Here is an 18,196-nt window from a genome sequence, read left to right on the forward strand (position 1 = left end):
AAAGTACTTCTCTTGAATTTCTTATGTAGCAGACCAAGAACTTTCCCGCAGGCTCTTTTATATTTTAGAAAACTGTAGATCAGGTATATAAAATTGCTTTTGCCATTTGTAACAACTGGATATAGTTTAAGGAGAATCTCACAAAGTTATTTTCAGAAGTATTTAAACACTCACTAGCTTTGTGTTAGCCTTTTATGAACTTCTGTAAGCTACATAAATACTTCAGGTGTCTTATTATCTCTTCATTAGAATAATTGATAATTATTGGAAAGAATGCACATGTACTCAGTAACTTTGTGTTCATTTTTGGGAAATTTATAGCCTTCTTAGCCCAGATTGGGTTATACATCCTGGGACTGCCAGGTGCTCTACTTGGCACCTTTGTGCAAATGTGTTCTTTTGTCCAGACACTTGAATGCCATCTGTTGGAAATTGGTTATAATATACTAATTGTGTTAGAAAGACATTTTCTTATATGTACTAGGGAAATTGTTCAGAGAAGGAAAACTCTGACTCCAAAAAACCTCCGCTGCCTTGCGGCATACCTCTTCAGGGGAAAGGCTAAGGGAGTAAACCCCGACAGAAAATCCGGAGCCGGAGTCCCTAAGGCGGTTTGACGTTGTAGTCAACACCGGCAACTCCTGCGGCGCACCTGAAGCCAAGCTGTATTGACTCCGTCTTTCCCTTGGACCCTTCAGCTGCGAAGAGAGGGGGGGTCTGCTGCATGGGCAACAGCAGACCCTCCATATCACCCTGCCCAGGCTCTGTAGCTTCATCGCAAGATGTCGATTCAACACGGGAGGAGACAGATAGCGTGTCACTCCCAAGTCGGACTGCACAGCCATTCTCGGCGGTGTAGATAGACTCTTAAGAAGCTACACCATCGTCTCTCGAGACGGACAGCTGCCGACGACTAGGGAAATTGTCCTAATAAATATGTAAATATATCATGTCCACAATGTGAATGATACCCCTTTAGATACAGTGCATAGAGTGCAGTTGTGCAGTGCACAACCTACATAACCTTACATGGTGGTTCTCTTAGGTCCTCAGGTCTAGATGCGGGGGAATATTTTACAGGAAATGTTCGTGGCCAGTAGCTGGGTGTGAATGGATAGTAAAGTCTATGCTTTATTGGATTGTAGGGCTGAGAGTATAAGTATCTTCCAGGCCTCAGTCAGGAAAGGGAGCATCAGTAGATTTGCTGAATTTAGATAGTACATGGCCAAGCGGGTGGGGCTGGGAGTTGTTGGAAAAGACAGAAGCAAGGAAGATGAGGCAAGGGCTGAAAACCCCTTTTTAGTTCAAAATACAGCTTTTACTGAGATACTTTTACTTATGATTAAAATTGTTTTCTGTGAGTAATATTCTAATTATATTCTAAGAATCATAATTATATTCTCATATTTTATGTTTCTGCCTCACTCATAGCCCCAATCTGCCTGGCAGTCCCTAAATGTTCCTTTACCCAAAGCTGATGTTGGGACTAAGAAGGATGTAGGTACACAGACCACTGGCCTCTTCTACCCATCTGGCAAGCTACTAGCAAAAAATGAACTGGAAATGGCTTATAAACAGAGGCAAGAGAAATTGAGTGACCATAAACCTTTCCTCACAGCTGTCAGCCCAGGAAGAGGTGAGGAGAAAGATACACTTTCTTGTTAGATGGGAACTCACTCCTTTGAAAGAAAAATTTCAGTTTTTCTTCCTTTACACTTATTTTTATGTATAAGAAATAACTTCCTTTATTTTACTTTTTCAAGTAATTTTTATTTGTGTAATAGCTCTTCCTTTAACTTGTAGTACTCTGGTGTTTTGACTCATACCTCCTATCTAGTTTGTAAATCAAATAGCACACATGGATTCTTGCTATTATGATACAAATGTTGTTAATCTGTGTCATTATTGCTGTTTGCTATTATCTCTTTATTTTATTGTAGTAAAATTCACATAAGAATTAACCATTTTAACCATTTTACAACTAATTCAGCAACCTTTAGTACATGAGCAATATTATACAACCATCTTTCTGTGTCCAGAACATTTTCATTGCTCCAAAGTAAACCCTGTTCTCTTCAAGCAGTCACCCCCCACATCTCCTTTCCCAAGTGCTTGGCAACCATGAATCTACTTTCTGTCTTTATGGGTTTACTTTTTCTGGACTTATATAAATGGATCCATATGATATATGGTCTTTTGCGACTGGCTTCTTTCACTTAGTATAGTGTTTTCAAGGTTCACCCACATTTTAGCATGTTTTAGGTCTTCCCTTTTTTTAATAGCTGAATAATAGTCTACTATAAGGGTTTATAACATTGTGTAGATCTGTTCATCAATTGATGGACATTTGAGTTTTGTCACCTTTTCATTATCATGAATAATACTGCTGTGAACTTTTATGTATAAGTTTTCTGTGGACATGTTTTCATTTCTCTTGGGTATATACATAGGAGTGCAATTGCTGGGTCAAGTGGTAACATTATGTTTAACATTTTGAGGATTTTTTAGATAGTACAATAGTGCAGCCAGTTTGGAAGACATTCTGACCAGCAGTGTATGAGGGTTGTGATTTCTTCACATTGTTGTCAACACGTATTACTTTTTCATTTTTGCCATCCTAGTAGGTGTGAAGTGGTATCTCATTATGGTTTTAATTAGTATTTCCCTGATGACTAATGATATTGAGTATCTTCTTATGTATCTGTTGGCCATTTGTATGTTTTCTCTGGAGAAGTCTCTGTTCAGATCCTTTGTCCATTTTTAAATTTGGTTGTTTGTCTTTTGTTATTAAAATATAAGAGTTCTTTATATATTCTGGATACTACTTTTATCAGATATATGATTTGCAAACATTCCTATTATTCTGTAGGTTGGCTTTTAACTTTTTAACTTTTGATGGTATCCTATGAAGCACAGATTTTTAAAATTTTAAGTCAAATTTTTATCTATTTTTTCTTTTTTTAATTTATTTTATTTTATTGTTGTTTAATTACAGTTGTCCCAGATTTTCCCCTGCTGCTCTCCCCTTTCCCACCCTCACCTCCACTCCCCCTCCCACAGTTAATCCCTACCCTGTTGTCCATGTCCATGGTTCCTTTATACTTGTTGCTTTGAGTAGATCCTTCCCCTCTTTCCCCTGTTATCCCCCTCTCTCCTCCCCTCTGTCTGCTGTCAGTTTGATCCTTATTGCCATGTCTCTGGTTCTGTTTTGCTTGTTTATCTGTTTGTTAGGTTCCACTTATAGGTGAGATCATATAGTATTTGCCTTTCGCTGCCTGGCTTATTTCACTTAGCATAATATTCTCCATTTCTATCCATGCTATTGTGAAGGATAGGAGTTCCTTCTTTCTTTCTGCTGCATAGTATTCCATTGTGTAAATGTACCACAGTTTTCTGATCCACTCCTTTACTGATGGGCACTTACACTGTTTCTAGCACTTTCTACCATAAATAATTAAAAGCTTCTGCACAGCTAAATTAGCACCAGCAAAATGGAAAGGAACCAACTGTATGGAAAAACATTTACCAAAGATACCTTGAACAAGGGTTTGATCTCCAAAATATATAAAGAACTCATATTTTTCAATATCTGAAGACAATCCAATTAAAAAATGGTCAAAAACCTGAACAGATACTTCTCCAAGGAGGACATACACATGGCCCATAGACATATGAAAGGATGCTCAACATCACTAGCCATCAGAGAGATGCAAATTAAAACCACAGTGAGCCCTGGCTGGTGTGGCTCAGTGGATTGAGTGCTGGCCTGTGAACCAAAAGATTGCTGGTTTAATTCCCAGTCAGGACACATGCCTGGGTTGCGGGTCTGGTCCCCAGTTGGGGGTGTGAGAGAGGCAATTGATCAATGTTTCTGTTGTACATTGATGTTTCCCTCTCTTTCTCCCTCCCTTCCTCTCTCTCTAAAAGATAAATAAAATCTTGAAAAAAAACAAAAACCCATAATGATACCACCTTACATGGGTCAGAATGGCCATCATTAACAAATCAACAAAAAACGAGTGCTGATGAGGATGTGGAGAAAAGGGAACCCTGGTGCATTATTGGTGGGAATGCAGACTGGTATCGCCACTGTGGAAAACAGTCTGGAATTTTCTCAAAAAACTAACAATGGAACTTGCCTTTGATCCAGTGATCCTACTGCTAGGATTATACCCTAAGAATCCTGAGACACCAATTCAAAAGGACCTATGCACCCCAATGTTCATAGCAGGATTATCTATTTTTTCTTTTGTTGATTGTGTTTTTGGTGTCACATCTAAGAATCCATGACCAAATACCAGTCACAAATATTTACTCCTATCTTTTATTTAATGTATTTTATTGATTATATTGTTACAATAGTTACAATTTTCTCCCCTTTACTCCCCTCCACCCAGCATCTCCCTCCCCCAGCTATCCCCCCCTCAAGTCCATACCCATAGTTCATAAAAAATCACTATCCCTTCCTCTCAGATATTAAGACCCTTTGTAATCTTGTAAAGGACAATGAATGGGTGAAGATCTCAAGCTCCTCTAGCTGCTTCAAGCTGGACATGGTCGTCGTCCTACCTACCCTTGGGTCCAGAAATCCCTAATAATAGTGGGGGTGTAGAGGGGAGGGTGGCCTTCCCACATGGGGAAGGATCGTGCAGACTCCAGGTCAGTTAGCTGTCTCCGGTCAACGGCATGCTTGGTTTAACAGGCTGGCATCCTGTGTTCCAGCCATTTAGTTCAGCCAAACCGTTGAGTCTCAGGAGGCAGCGCTGCAGAGAGGATTAAGTGAGGCTTATACGTACAATCACTCAGGTAATGAGGTCATAGGCTTATGCCCTTTGAAAACAGAAAACACATGTTAATTTATGTAACATAACCCACAAACAAGTCTCTAAATCTGTAAGACTGTCTTACTGGGAAGACATCCAGTTGCAAGGCACTTGACATTCTACTTGCCTGTAACTTGAATATCTTTGATGATATCACAGACATGGTTTAATTTTCAAGTGAAACCATATTTTAAATGAAAAGAAACTTTTAAGACGGTTAGCTGCACTACTTTATAGTCTACCACTAAGAATTGTGATTTTCCTTGAATCGCGATCTTTCTCCCTAAGATTACCCTCCTTGTCTTTAAAGGGACTACATTAAGTCCATTTTTAATTTATCCTGTTCATTTGCATAAACACAACAAGAGCAGAAAATGATCACTTATGATCTTTAGTTCTGCTTTGCTGGAACTTACCCAAAGAACATTTAGGGTGACCCTCAGTCTGCTCTTCAGGGCACAGAAGCTGGGCCACATACCTGGCATTCATCCTTGCCTGTACACACCTGTCCTTTCCAAGTCTTTCTGGTTTTTCATTGTGCCTTAAGGTCCCTTCTAGCCATCTTTCAGGAAAACAACCTTCGTTCCTTCCCTGGAAAGATTGCTGTGGACCGCACAACCAACCATGGTACCAGGTCTTTTATCTCACAGGCTTTTATTACCTTTGAAAGTCATTCCTAGTTCCTCAGGGCTTTTTGGTAACAACCTGAGACCAAGCATGTCTCCTTTAGGCTTGACATTCCAGTCAAAGACTTGGTCAAAAGAAAAGAAAAAAAAGGAACCTCTATTAACAACTGGTCTTATTAGTTCTATGCAAAGAAACTTATGTCATTACTTACTTGTTTAGAATGCCAAACTCTGGAGGGATCAGATAGGGAGAAAAATATACAACGTGAAGGAAAATCTTTGTCCTAGTATTCACTGAACTGGCATTTCCATTCTTCATATTTTCATTTTTCCCCCACTAAAAAAATTTTTTTTTTGTTTTTCCATTACAGTTGTCTCACTTTTTTCCCCCTCTTGCTTCCCTGCACCCTGCCCCTGCCTTCCCCCACATTCAGTCCCCACTCAGTACTCCTATCTTTTCTTCTAAGATTTTATAGTTTAGCTCTTCACTTAAGTGTTGGGTCCAATTTGAGTTAATTTTTGTATATGGTGTACAAATACATTATTGTGCATGTCCTATTCAGTTGTCCCAGTACTTATTTGCTGAAGAGATTATTATTTTTCTTTCAATGTTCTTGGTATTCTTATTAAAAAATCAGTTGACCGTAGATACATGGGTTTATTTTTGGACTTTTTATTTTATTACACTGATCTACGTGCTTATTCTTATGCCAGAGTCATGCTGTTTTGATTACTGTTGCTTTGTAGTGGGTCTTGAAATTGAGAAATGTGAATCCTCCAACTTTGTTTCTCCTTTTCAAGATTGATTTGGCTATTCTGGGTCCTTGAGTTTTCATATGAATTTTAGGATCAGCTTGCCAGTTCCTACAAAGAAGCCAGCTGAGATTCTGAAAGGGATTGGGCTGAATCTGTAGATCAGTTTGGGAAGTATTGCCATATTAACAATACAGTTGACTGTTGAACACCATGGGTTTAAACTGTGCAGGTCCACTTACATGTGAATTTTATTTTCAACAAATATACCCTCCATATACCTGGGTTATGCATGCACGAATTCAACCATCACAGATTGAAGATAATATCTTCAAGCTGCAGTTGGGAATCTGCATATGTGAAAGGTCAACTTAAATTATACAAGGATGTTTTAACTTCATGAAGGTCAGTGCTCCTACCCCCATGTTCAAGAGTCACCTGTAGTAAGTCTTTTGAACCATGAATGTTATTCCTAGGTATGTTATTATTTTTGATGTTATTGTCAATAGAAATATTTTCCCATTTTTATTTTTGGATTATTCATTGCAACTGTGTTTTTATATATTAATCTCATATTTTATAACCTTGCTGAACTTTTTAATTAGTTCTAATAGTTCTTTAATAGATTATCTAACATATTCTATATGCAAATTATGTCATCTGTGGATTTACTTTTACTTCTTATTTTACAATTTGAATACCTTTATTTCATTTCCTTCCCTTATTGCCCTGTTTAGAACCTCCAGTACAATGTTAAATAGAAGTGGTAAGAGCAGGAATCCTCGTCTTGTTCCTGATTTTAGAGGGAAGTAGTCAGTCATTAACTGTTAAATATGATGTTATCTGTGGGTTTTTCATAGTTGCCCGTTCTCAAATGGAGGAAATTCCCTCATATTCCTATTTTTTGAGTGTTTTTCTTTTAAAATCATGAACAGGTGTTGGATTTTGTCAAATGCTTTCTCTGCATCCTTTTAGAAAATCATGTGATTTTTGCTTTTTATTTCATTGATGGTGTTTTACACTAATTAATTTTCAGATGTGAAAGCAATCTTTCATTCATGGGATAAATCCCACTTGGCCATGGTGTATGGTTCTTTTTGTAGATTTTTGGGATTAGTTTGCTAGTATTGTGTTGAAAATTTTTGCGTTTATATATAAGAGATATTAATTAGTCTTCAGTTTTCTTTTCCTTGTGATGTCTTTGTCAGGTTTGGTAACAGGATGTATTGGCCTATAGTTTTCTCTCTTCTATTTTTTGGAAGTGTTTATGAAGAATTGCTATTAACTCTTCCTTAGATATTTCATAGAATTGACTTATGAAGCTACCTGCGCCTTACCTTTATCTGTGGATAATTCAGTCTTTTTATCTTCTTATAGGTTTATTTAGATTTTTGTATTTCTTGTTGAGTCCATTTTGGGAGTTTATGTATTTCTAGGTATTTGACCACTTTCATCTGAGTTATCTAATTTATTAGTATACAGTTATTTATAGTATTCCTTCATAATCATTTTTATTTCAGTAAGGTTGGTGGTACTGTCCCCTGTTTCATTTCTGATTCTAGTAATTGAGTCATTTTTTTCTTTTTTAAGTATATTTTATTGATTATGCTATTACAGTTGTCCCAGTTTTTCCCCCTATATCACTTGCATTCAGCACCCACTTTTCCTCCAACAATCCCCCTTTTAATTCATGTCCATGGGTTGTGCATATAAGTTCTTTGGCTTCTCCATTTCCTATATTATTCTTAACACACCTCATGTCTGTTTAGTTCCTACCAATTATGTTTCTTAATCCCTGCACTATTTTCCCATTGTACCCCTTCCCCCTCCCAACTGATAACTTTCCAAATGATCTCCAAATCTATGATTCTGTTCCTGTTCTGGTTGTTTGCTTAGTTTGTTTGTTTTTAGATTCACTTGTTAATAGTTGTGAACTTGTTGCCTTTTTAATGTTCATGGTTTTGATCTCCTCTTTCTTACATAAGTCCCTTTAACATTGCCTGTAATAGTGACTTTGTGGTGATGAACTCCTTTAGCTTTCTCTTGTCTGGAAAGCACTTTATCTGCCCTTCCATTCTAAATGAGAGCTTTGCTGGATAGAATAATCTAGGTTGTAGGTCCATGTTTTTCATCACTTTGAATAATTGCCAATCCCTTCTTGCCTGCAAAGTTTCTCTTGAGAAGTCAGCCAATAGTCTTATGGGAACTCCTTTTTAGGCAATTATCTGCTTTTCTCTTGCTGCTGTTAAGATTCTTTCTTTATCTTTAACCTTTGGCATTTTAATTATGATGTGTCCTGGTGTGTTCCTCTTTGGGTCCAACTTGTTTGGGACTCTCTGTGCTTCCTGGACTTGTATATCTATTTCCTTTGCCAAATTTGGGAAGTCTTCTTTCATTATTTTTTCAAGTCTTTAATTTCTTGCTCTTCCTCTTCTGTCATCCTTATGATTTGAGTGTTGGCATATTTGGAGATGTCCCAGAGGTTCTTAAGCCTATCCTAATTTTTTGAATTCTTGTTTCTTCTTCTTTTTGTTCTGGTTGAATGTTTACCATTTCCTTGTATTCCAAATCATTGGTTTCAACCCCAGTTTTCTTCCCTTCTCTGTTGGTTTCCTGTGGATTATTATTTATTTCACTTAGTGTAACCTCCATTTCTTCCTTTATTTTTTATTTTTTCTGCACTGAAGCAGTTCTCTGAGCATCCTGATAACCAGTGTTTTGACCTCTGCATCTGATGGGTTGGCTATCTTCATTTTGCTTAGTTCTTTTTCCAGGGTTTTGTTCTGTTCTTTCATTTGGGTCATATTTCTTTCTCTTCTCAATTTTGCAGCCTCCCTGTGTTTGTTTCTGTGTATTAGGTAAAGTTTCTTTCACTCCCTGTCTCAGTAGTATGGCTTAGGTAGAGAGGGCACCTGTAAATTGTTTGGGCCAGTGCCTTAGGTAATTATGCCAGGGAGTTGAGGGGAGGCAAGTCACTTGACCACTTTGTGACTATGTGGCGAGGGCTCAGAGAGGGGACAATGACACTGCCTGGCTTCTGGTGGTTGGCCTGGTGCTCACCCCATTTCTCGTCACTCCACCCCTGTGGACTGGCGCCCTTTCAGCTACTGCCCCAATGGTGAATCCCAGCGTGGGTGGGTTTGTGTACATTCAAAGACCATGCTGGTCCTTTAAGCAGCAAAAATTCGGCAGTTTCTTCTGCTTACCCAACCCCCACTAGTTTTTACAGCCAGAGGTAACAGAGGTCTATCTTCCTGGTGCTGGGACCCTGGGCTGTGCAGTCTGGCCTTGGGTTGGGATTGCTCTCTCAAGTTATCCCTCCTGTCCGATTCCCTGCCGCTGCCACCTTTCTCCCCATGCTGCCTCTGCCCATCTCCACGACTCTGCCCCTTCTGTCTGTCTGGATGAATGCATCTTCTTTAAATTCTTGGTTGTTGGAATTCCATACAGCTCCGTTTTCTGATCATTCTGGGTATACTAGTTTTGAGATCTGGTTGTGATTCTTCCTATGGTTGTGCAAGGAGGTGAAGCATGTCTGCCTGTGCCTCCATCCTGACCAGAAGTCCTGAGTCATTTTTTTCTCGGTTATTCTAAATAAGGATTTGTCAATTTTGTTGATATTTTTAAAGAATTAACTTTTTGAAAAAAATTTTATTTATTTTTAGAGATAGGGAAAGGGAGGGAGAAAGAAACATCGATCGGTTGCCTCTCGAATGTGCCCCATCCAGGGACTGAACCCATGTGCAGACTGGCAATTGAACTAGCAACCTTTCACTTTGTGGAATGATTCCCAACCACCTAAGCAACACTGGTCAGGGCTTTAAAGATTTAACTTTCAGTATGTTGATTTTCTTCATTGTTTTTCTGTCCTGTATTTTGTTAATTTTTACTCTAACTTTCATTATTTCCTTCCTTTTTATTGCTTTGGGGGTTGAGTTTGCTCTTATTTTTATATTTCTCAAGGTCAGAAATTCAGATCTTGATCTGAGATACTTCTTTCATTTAGTCATTTACAAGTATAAATTTCCCTATGAGCATTGCTTTCATTGCATTCCATACGTTTTTATATGTCTTATCTTCATTTTATTTCAACAAAGTATCATATCTTCTAATTTCCCTTGTGTTTCTTTTTTGACCCATTGGTTTTTTAACAGTGTGTTAATTAATTTCCAAATAGTTTTCAATTCGAGTTCCCCAAATTTCTGTTTGTTATTGATTTCTAGTTACTTTCTGTTGTTATCAGAGACATACTTTGTATGATTTTATCTTTTTAAATTTACTTGATATAATATAACATACGGTTTAGCTTGGAGAAATTTTTATATGCACTTGAGAAGAAAACATATGCTGCTGTTTTGGGGTGAAAAGTTCTATAGGTGTTTGTTAAATCTAGCAGATTTAGAGTGCTGTTCAAGTGTTATATTTCTTGTTGGTCTTATGCATAGTTGTTCTATTCCATTTTAAAAATGGGTTATTAAAGCATTCATCTATTATCTTCAAATTGCCATCATTTCTTTCCGTTTTTGCTTCATGTATTTTGGTGATCTGTTTTTAGGTTCATGCATATATGTTTATAATTGTTATGCCTTCCTGATATTCTTTTCATCATTATAAAATGTCCCTCTTTTTATCTAGTAATATTTTATTTGGTCTTAAAATGTATTTTGTCTGGTATTAATATAGCCACTTCAGCTTTCTTATGGATGACATTTGCATGATATATCTTTGTTCCATCATTTTTTTTCTTTTTTCTTTTTTTAAGTATATTTTATTGATTATATTGTTACAATAGTTCAAATTTTTCCCCCTTTGCTCCCCTCTGCCCAGCACCACCCTCCCCACACAATCCACCCCCAAGTCCATGCCCATGGGTCGTACATACCAGCTCTCCTGCCTCACCCTTTCAAATATTCTTCTTTAAAAAAAAAATTAATTATTTTAACAATAAAAAATAACAATTCCTCCCTCTCAGTCTTAAGACCCTTTATAATCTTATAAAGGACAATGGGTGAAAGTCTCAAGCTCCTCTAGCTGCTTCAAGCTGGACATGGTCTTCGTCCTACCTACCCTTGGGTCCAGAAATCCCTAATAAGAATGGGGGTGTGGAGGGGAGGGTGGTCTTCCCACATGGGGAAGGATCGTGCAGACTCCAGGTTGGTTGGCTGTCCCCAGACAACGGCATGCTTGATTTAACAGGCTGGCATCATTGTTGTATTCTGGAGGCAACAGATTTGGCAACAGGGTTAAAGAACATCATTCAATCCATAACCACTAGATGACAAAAGACAGGTATTAATTTTTCAATGTCCCACATTGGGAAAAGAAGGGCTTTTTTGGAGGAAGGTGTGCCAGGTACATCTCACTTGTCCAAAACCCTTTTGCCCATTATACTTAGTTTGGGCTGAGGGAAATATTTTAGGTTTCCCCCCTCTCGGGCCTCTGGGGTCTTTCTGTCCAAGCCTTTAGGACAGAAAAGAGAAACCACTTTTAAACTGAAGCCCACAGACCACCCCATTCTTCACCAACCCAGCCACTTAGTTCAGCCAAAGCAATGAGCCTCAGGAGGCAGCAATCCAGAGAGGACTAAGTGAGGCCTGTACGTACAGACAATCACTCAGGTAATGAGATCATAGGCTTGTGCCCTTTGAAAACAGAAAACACATGTTAATTTATGTAACATAACCCACAAACAAGTCTCTAAATCTGTAGGACTGTCTTATCGGAAAGACATCCAGTTGCAAGGCACTTGACATTCTTCTTGCCTGTAAATTAAACATCTTTGATAATGCCACAGACATAGTTTAACTTGCAAATGAAAACAAATTTTAAGTGAAAAGAAACTTTAAAGACGGTTAGCTGCACTACTTTATAGTCTACCACTGAGCATTGTGATTTTCCTTGAATCGCGACTTTTCTCCCTAAGATTACCCTCCTTGTCATTAAAAGGACTGCATTAAGTCCATTTTTAATTTATCCTGTTCATTTGCATAAACACAACAAGAGCAGAAAATGATCACTTATGATCTTTAGTTCTGCTTTGCTGGAACTTACGCAAGGAACATTTAGGGTGACCTTCAGTCTGCCCTTCAGGGCACAGAAGCAGAACCACATACCTGGCATTCATCCTTGCCTGTAAACACCTGTCTTTTTCCAAGTTCTTCTGGTTTTCCATTGTGCCTTAAGGTCCCTTCTAGCCATCTTTCAGGAAAACAACCTTCATTCCTTCCCTGGAAATGTTGCCATGGACCGCGCATCCATCCAAGGTACCAGGCCTTTTATCTCGTGGACTTTTATTACATTTGAAAGTCAATCCCAGTTCCTCAGGGCTTTTTGGTAACAACCAAAGCCCAAGCATGTCTCCTTTAGGCATGACATTCCAGTCAAAGTCTTAGTTAAAAACAAAAAACAAAAACCTCTATTAACAACTGGTCTTATTAGTTTTATGCAAAGAAACTTATGTCATTACTTACTTCTTTAGAATGCCAAACTTTGGAGGTATCAGATAGGGAGAAAAATATATAGTGTGAAGGAAAATCCTTGTCCTTCTGATATTCACTGAACTTTCATTTTCATTCTTTATATTTTTATTTTTCCCCCCCACTAAAAATTTTTTGTTTGTTTTTCCATTATAGTTGTCCTACTTTTTACCCCCTCTTGCTTCCCTGCACCCTGACCTCCTTCTCCCACATTCAGTTCCCACCCAGTTGTCCATGTCCATGGGTCATTTATACATTTTCTTTGACTAGACCCTTCCCCTTCTTACCCCCTTCTTTCCCTCCCATCTCCCCCTTTGTTACTGTTAGTTTATTCCTTGTTTACATACCTCTGGTTCAATTTTGCTCATTTGTTTGTGTTGTTCATTAGTTTCCTGTAATAGGTGATAGCATAAGGTATTTTTCTTTCGTTGCCTGGCTTCTTTTGCTAAGCATAATTCTCTCTAGTTCCATCCATGTTGTTGCAAATGGTAGATGTTCCTTCTTTCTTTCAGTACTTATTCATCGTCATTTCCCCCCTTTGTACTCGTGTTCCTCTCTGTCTCTCTCTGTTTCTTTATCTTCTTAAAGCAGACCCTTTAGCATCTCTTGCAGTGCTGGTTTGGTGGAGATGTATTCTTTTAGCCTTCCTTTGTCTTGGAAACTCCTTATTTCACCTTCCATTTTGAATGAGAGCCTTGCTGGGTAGAGTATTCTTGGTTGTAGGCCTTTGTTTTTCATTGCTTGGAATATTTTTTGCCATTCCCTTCTGGCTTGTAGTGTTTCTGTTGAGAAATCTGATGATAGCCTTATTGGAGCTCCCTTGTATGTTATTAGTTGTTTCTCTCTTGCTGCTTTTAGGATTCTCTCTTTGTCTTTGAATGTTCCCATTTTAATTATGATGTGTCTTGAAGTGGGCCTGTTGGGGTTCATCTTCATTGGGACCCTCTGTGCTTCCTGGACTTGCGTGACTCTTTCTCTCGTCATGTTAGGGAAGTTTTCTGTCATTAGTTTTTCAAAGAGGTTTTCTATCCCTTGCTCTTCTTCTTCTCCTTCTGGAATTCCTATGATATGGATATTATTACGTTTCATGTTATCCTGTAGCTGTCTTAGCACCTCTTCAGTCTTGTTCAGTCCTTTTTCATTTTGTTGCACTGTCTGGGAGTTTTTGTCTAAGTTGTCCTCCAACTCTCTGATCCGATCTTCTGCTTCCTCTAGCCTGCTTCTAATTCCTTCTACTGTGTTTTTCAATTCAGAGATGATATTCTTTATTTCCTCCTGGCTCTTATTGATAGCTTCCATGTCCTTTTTCATGCTTGTGTAATTCTCAGTAAGTTCCTTGTAGTTTTTCTGGAGTTCCCTGTAGTTTTTCTGGAGTTCTTTGTAGTTTCCGCTGAGCTCATTGAGCTTCTCCATAATCCATGTTTTGAATTCCATATCTGATAGTTTGCTCCCCTCTATTTCATTTAGCACTCTTTCTGGGGATTCTACCTTTCCTTTCGATGGGGGGTTGTTTCTCTGTCTCCCCATTTTTGTGACTCCTTTTGTTTGTTGGTACTTCTTAGAATGATCTGCACTTCCTGGATCTGCCCCTGGTGGCGTCAGATCCTGTATCAGTCTGGGCCTAGGCAGCCTGTTGGAGACTTCCAGGGATCTACTGCCTTTGTCTGAGTTCTTTAGTTGTTAATCTATTCAATCTCTGATTAGCCATCAGGCTTAAGGACCATGGGTGTGGCAGCTTAATTCCTGTAGGCAGGGCTTTTGCTTCCCCTCAGGCTGAGGCCACTTGGAGGGGAATGGTCTGCCTGCAGTGTGGGGGTGAGTCAGCACTGGGACCCAGTCAGCTGCTCCCACAGTTCTCCCCTCAAAGCCACCACACCAAACTCTCCCCAAGCGTCTCCAGTCCTCTCTGCCTTCCCTCTGCTTGAGCCCAGGGTAAGTGGGGGCAAAATATTTTCATACGTGATCCGCTTAAGAGCTCTTTTTCTCCAGCTGTTTCTCTCCAGCTAGCAAGAAACCCTGTGGCTTTTCACTTTTCACATCTGGATACTATTATACTTTCTACTCTGTTCCTGTAGGCTGAGAAGCTCAGCTGGAGGTTTAGACCCTGCCCTTCTCAGGGGGAATTCCCGGCTGCTGAGCTGTTTCTCAGTCCCTTCAGCTGCCACCCATGTGAGCCCAGCCAGCCCTTCCGCATCTCCACACTCCCTACTGGTCACGTTGTGATGTACTGGCCTTTTCTGTCTCTCCGTGGTTATAAGACTTCTCTCCAGCTAGTGTTTGTTTGGTTATTCCAGATGATTTCTCCAAAATTAAGTTGTAAATCCAGACTAGTTCTGGGAGGAGGTTAGTGTAGCTTCCACTTACTCCTCCGCCATCTTGTTTCTCCTCCCATCTTTTTGTTTTCAATGTATTTGTATCTTTGACTCTAAAGTGTGTCTTCTGTAGATAGTATATAGTTGAATCTTTATCTCATCTGAAAGTTGAAAGTCTCTGTTGTTTGGATTATTTAATCCATTCACATTTAATGTTATTAGTGATCAAGTTGGATTTATCTTTTCCATTATACTTTTTGTGTTCTAAACATTATCTGTTTTTTTGTTCCTCTTTTCCTCGTTTACTGCTTTTTTTGTATTGTGTGTTTCCTAATATAATGTTTTAATTTTTTTAATGACTTTTTCATTATATATATTGAGTTACTGCTTTAGTGGTTGCTCTTTGGCTTACCTATACATCTTATCATAATATATGCTTCAGATTTATAGTAACTTAATTCCAATGAGATAGACATACTATTTCTATATAGCTCTGTTTCCTCTTCCCAGTTTTTGTGGTATTATTATTTATACATATATATTACATTATTACATTATGTTACAGCCCCCCCAAACACTTATATTTATGACTTTATATAAACTTACATATTTTAAAAATGTGGAAATAAGAAAGAACTATTATACATCTATGGCTTTTGTTACATTTAACTCCTTTTTTCCTATTTCTAGTTCTCTTCATTTATTCCTGTAGATTCGTTACCATCTCAAGTCATTTCTCTAACACAATAAAACTTTACTTTCATCAACCTCCTTTGTTGTGTTATTGGCCAACATATTACATTTTTATTTATTTTAAAGAGAGAGGGAAAAGAAGAAAGAAAGAGAGAAACATTCATGTGAGAAAGAAACATAGATCAGTTGCCTTTACGTATGTGCCCAGACCCAGGACCAAACCTGCAACCTAGGCATGTGCCCTGACCAGGAATTGAATCCGGGACCTTTTGGTTTGCAAGACCCAACCACTGTGCAAAACCAGCTAGAGCATTGGCAATATATTACATTTTGATATGTTAAAGTCCAAATATTAATAATATATATTGTTCTATACTGTTTCTTTTTAGATCTGTTCATAGAACAGAGGAAAAGAGCTATGCATTTGTAATGCCTTTTATAATTACATACCTTTACCAGAGCTCTTTGTTGTTTTGTGTGTGTATGTGTGTGTATTCATATTACTGTCTGGGCTAATTTTTTTCCTATAGTATTTTTTTTAATGTTTTTTATTGATTATATTGTTATAACAGTTCCAATTTTCTCCCCCTTGCTCCCCTCCACCCAGCACCCCCCTCCTCCTATAGTATTTCTTGTAAGATGGATCTTCTAGCAATAAATTCTCTCAGTTTGTATATCTGGTAATATCTTCATTTTGGCTTCATTTTGAAAGATAGGTCTGCTGGGTATAGGAATCTTTGTTGATAGCTTTTTTTGTTTTTTTGTTTTTGTTTTGTGTGTTTTGAATATGTTATCCCATTATCTTCTAGCTTCCATGATTTCTGGTAAGAAATCGCTGTTAATCTATTATAAATCTTTTTTATGTGATGAGTCACTTCTCACTGCTTTCAAGATTCTCTGATTGTCTTATGACAGTGTGATTATAATGTTTGGTGTGGATTTCTTTGAGTTTATTTTACTTGGAATTTGTTGAGCTTCTAGGAAGTATAAATTTGTCTTTCATCAAATTTGGAGCATTTTTGGCCATTATTTCTTCAAATATTTTTTTCAGTCCTTTGCTCTGTCCCCTCTCATTCTCATCATGCATATGTTGGTATGCTTGATAGTTTCCTACAGATTTTTTAGGCTCTATTCATTTTTCTTTATTCTTCTCTCTGTTCTTTGTATTGCATAATGTTTATCAATCTATTTTTAATTTTGTTAATTCTTTTGCCAGTTAAAATCTTCTTTTGAGGCCCCTATTGAATTTTTAATTTCAATTATTGTACTTTTTGCTACACAATTTCTGTTTGGTTCTCTTTTTATTACTTTCTATATATTTATGACATTCTTTATTTCATAAGGCATTATTATTATACCTTGTTTTACTTCTTCATGCATAGTTTAGCTCTTTAAACATTTTATAGTGATTAATTTGAAGTCTTTGTTAAATTCAACATATGATCACTCTTGTAATCAGTATCTGTTACCTGCTTTTTCTCCTGTGCATGAATCAGAGTTTCCTATGTCTTTGCATGTCTTATTTTTGCTGGGCATTGGACATTTTAAATAATATATTGCAGTTACTCTGGGTACTGATCTCCCCTCCAGACTTACTATTTGCTTGTCTGTTTGTTTAATGACTAACTGGATCATTTTAATGAACTCTTATTTCACTGTTACATTGGGAAGCCTCTGGTGTTGCTCCTTGGAGAGTAAAGCCTTGGCCATGTACGCTGTCATCCTAGGATGACAATGGTTTTTGGCAGGTCTTTGTTTGACTGTCTCTTTCCCTGCCCATATCCAGATATTTATTGCTGGCTGATTGTTTCATTATTTTCAACCATGCCCTGGGGAAATTAATTGCTCTACAGTCTGATCCAATTAAATTTGAGATCCTTCAGAGGGATAATTTTTAAAGATTTCATTTATTTATTTTCAGAGAGAGGGGAAGGGAGGGAGAAAGAGAGGGAGAGAAACATAAATGTGCAAGAGAAACATCAACCAGTTGCCTCTTGTATGACCCCAACCGGGGACCTGGCCTACAATCCAGGGATGTGCCACTACAGGGAATTGAACCAGCAAGCTTTTGGCTCTCAGGCCAGCACTCAACCCTCTGAGCCACACAAGCCAGGGCCATAAGGATAATTTTTTAAGTCAGTTTTTGTGATATTTTTCAGACTTCAGAAGAGCTCTTCTTAGCTGTTGTTTCTCTGGTTCTCTGTGGCAAACTGGCCAGCCTATGATTTCCCACATATATCTAATGAATCTACCAGTCCTATTTTAATTGCTTTCTATTATCCACCCATTGTTTTGAGAGCAATGTTAGACTTGAACTTCTCCATACTCTGTTGCAAATGGAGTAAATTCCTTTGGAGATTTAGAGTTCTCTGTCTTATGGCCTGCATTTTCCCCTGTGCACTATAACTGAGCCAATGCTCTATAGTGAGTCCTCTACTTCAGAGGCTGGAAAGAGGAGAGTGGTGTTAACTGTTGCCTATAGTCTTCTTGACTTACCTCTTATAGCATGGTAC

The 18,196-nt window shown here is 38.1% G+C and overlaps 1 protein-coding gene across 1 annotated transcript in view; it reads left to right on the top strand.

Moving 5' to 3' along the window:
• DZANK1 (double zinc ribbon and ankyrin repeat domains 1) overlaps window positions 1-18,196 on the top strand; it is a 136,587-nt gene that overhangs the window by 94,683 nt on the left and 23,708 nt on the right. The window contains exon 13 of the mRNA XM_090286005.1: window positions 1,432-1,636. Within this exon, the coding sequence (XP_090142131.1) occupies window positions 1,432-1,636 (205 nt within the window). The remainder of the gene's footprint in view (window positions 1-1,431; window positions 1,637-18,196) is intronic.

Source organism: Furipterus horrens, unplaced genomic scaffold (assembly GCF_987537825.1).
Source record: "Furipterus horrens unplaced genomic scaffold, mFurHor1.1.pri manual_scaffold_8, whole genome shotgun sequence".
NCBI classification, from domain to species: Eukaryota; Metazoa; Chordata; class Mammalia; order Chiroptera; family Furipteridae; genus Furipterus; species Furipterus horrens.